This window comes from Arachis ipaensis, chromosome B05 (assembly GCF_000816755.2).
Source record: "Arachis ipaensis cultivar K30076 chromosome B05, Araip1.1, whole genome shotgun sequence".
NCBI lineage: Eukaryota > Viridiplantae > Streptophyta > Magnoliopsida > Fabales > Fabaceae > Arachis > Arachis ipaensis.
This window is the reverse complement of record NC_029789.2, coordinates 115,648,910-115,650,841: the sequence shown is the minus strand read 5'-3', so window position 1 is coordinate 115,650,841 and position 1,932 is coordinate 115,648,910. Positions and strand designations below refer to the sequence as shown.

Genomic DNA, 1,932 nt, shown 5'->3' with positions numbered 1-1,932 from the left:
GAGGAGCGTAACATGAGTGACGGCTAGACTTTGCTCCAACTCTTGTATCTTTTATATATATAACAGGGGCATTTTAATATTTTCATAAATGGGGATTAAACGGATTCTCACGGGGCGGGTACCACTATCCCCGCCCTCGCCCTCACCCCATATAATAAACGGGTTCCCACCCCATCTCCGTGAGTTCAGAAATCCCCTATATCTGCTCCTAACAGGTAAATCCCTGTGTATACCCGTCTCACAGGGATTTTTGCCATCCAACCACATAGCACGGTTTTATACAAGCCAAAATGTAGTCATGGATGGATGAATCCAATGCACAGACTCAGTAGCCAGTAGGCGGTGAGAGGCCGAACGATATTGGTGGACCCCAAGGTTACAATTACAAAATATACGAGGGAAAAAAGAATAAAAAATAATATTTATACAACAAAATTAATTATAAAAATTAATCATTATATATTTATATATAGTATGTTTTAATATGTATTATACTAATAACTAATTTTAATAGTTGATTTTAGAATATGGGTGTGTTTGGCAAACACGTTGGGGAGGAGAGAAGTACGTTTGAGCTTCTTGAAAGCTTCACTTTTATGTTTGGCCATTTTTATTTTACTGAACGCAGAATTGATTCTGCTTCTATACGCATGTTCAGGAGAAGCTAAGATTTGTAACTTCTTCGTTTCACGTTCGTGGTTGCTTATGGTCTTTGGAAAATTAGGTGAAAAATTTATTTCTTTTTTACCAACCCTACCCTTCATTTTCTTCTATAAAAAGGATATCACTAACTATTACTTTCACAATAATTCTTTGTAGTTTTTCCTACTTCTTCATAGTTTTTAGTTACAATTTTTTTTTTCATTAAAATAGTTCAAATTTGTTTTAATCACTAGCAAATTGAATATTTTAATTTTTTTATTATTTTTAATACTCATTTTCATATAAAAAAATTAATTATAAGTAACAATAAAGCCATAAATAATGAAAATTTATAGTCCAAAATAATACTAAATTAAAGAGTACTAATAGTACTAGAAAAATTATAGAATATTTTCTTTTTGTTTGATATTATAAAATTTATAGTACTCTCTTTCATATTTTTTTATTGTATTTATTTTATTTATATGATAAATATTTTTTATATTATTTTTGTTAGTGTTCTGATTTTGCATACATATAAAAAAAATTATTTAAATTGATGTCTCTTTTAGTAATTTTTCATCTAAAAGTGATTTTGAGTAGTATAATCCAAACAACATTTGTTTTACTATAATCAATTTTGATATAAAAATTGCCAAACATAAATCACCTTAACCCAAACTTACTTTTCATCAAAATCAAGTTTACAAAATCAATTTTATGCCATCCAAACACACACTATATCTAGCAGAATTGAAAAAGAATATATAAATGTTATGCTTCCATGATTTAGCGAATAAAGAAGTTACAAACATGAAAACATAGTATTCACAGACGTCATTGCCACTGAAAAATTTTGATTTACATGATTGAACATGCATTTGGGTTATCATCATTGAAGAAGGTCATAAGCTTCATTTCAGGAGACTTGGGATCACCGAGTGCCTGAGGCACGTTCCTGACGAAACCAGTAGGAGCTTTGATGTCATAAGCCTCACGAACATATGGAAAAGTTACCAAGTTGTACTGAACAAATGGCCAAACATCAGCTTTCTTTCCTGTGTTGTTCACTTCTTTCAACACCTCTTCTGGATCAACGTATCCACTCACCGTTACCCTTTGCTGCTTTTTGTTTACATCCACGGATTCCACCCCTGATATACATGCATCAAATCATTCTTTTTTATTTTATTTTTTCATAGCTTAGATTTTTATTTTTATCTTTTGGTTTATATTGTTTTAACTTTTAATATGCTATTTTATATTTTGTATCTTAAAAATATAGTAAAT

General features: G+C 30.3%; 1 protein-coding gene across 1 annotated transcript in view; it reads right to left on the bottom strand.

Annotated features, from left to right (window-relative positions):
* The window catches only part of LOC107642001 (heavy metal-associated isoprenylated plant protein 22), a 2,057-nt gene continuing 1,510 nt past the window's right edge, over positions 1,386 to 1,932 (bottom strand). The window contains exon 3 of the mRNA XM_016345341.2: positions 1,386 to 1,796. Within this exon, the coding sequence (XP_016200827.1) occupies positions 1,504 to 1,796 (293 nt within the window). The 3' untranslated portion in view covers positions 1,386 to 1,503. The remainder of the gene's footprint in view (positions 1,797 to 1,932) is intronic.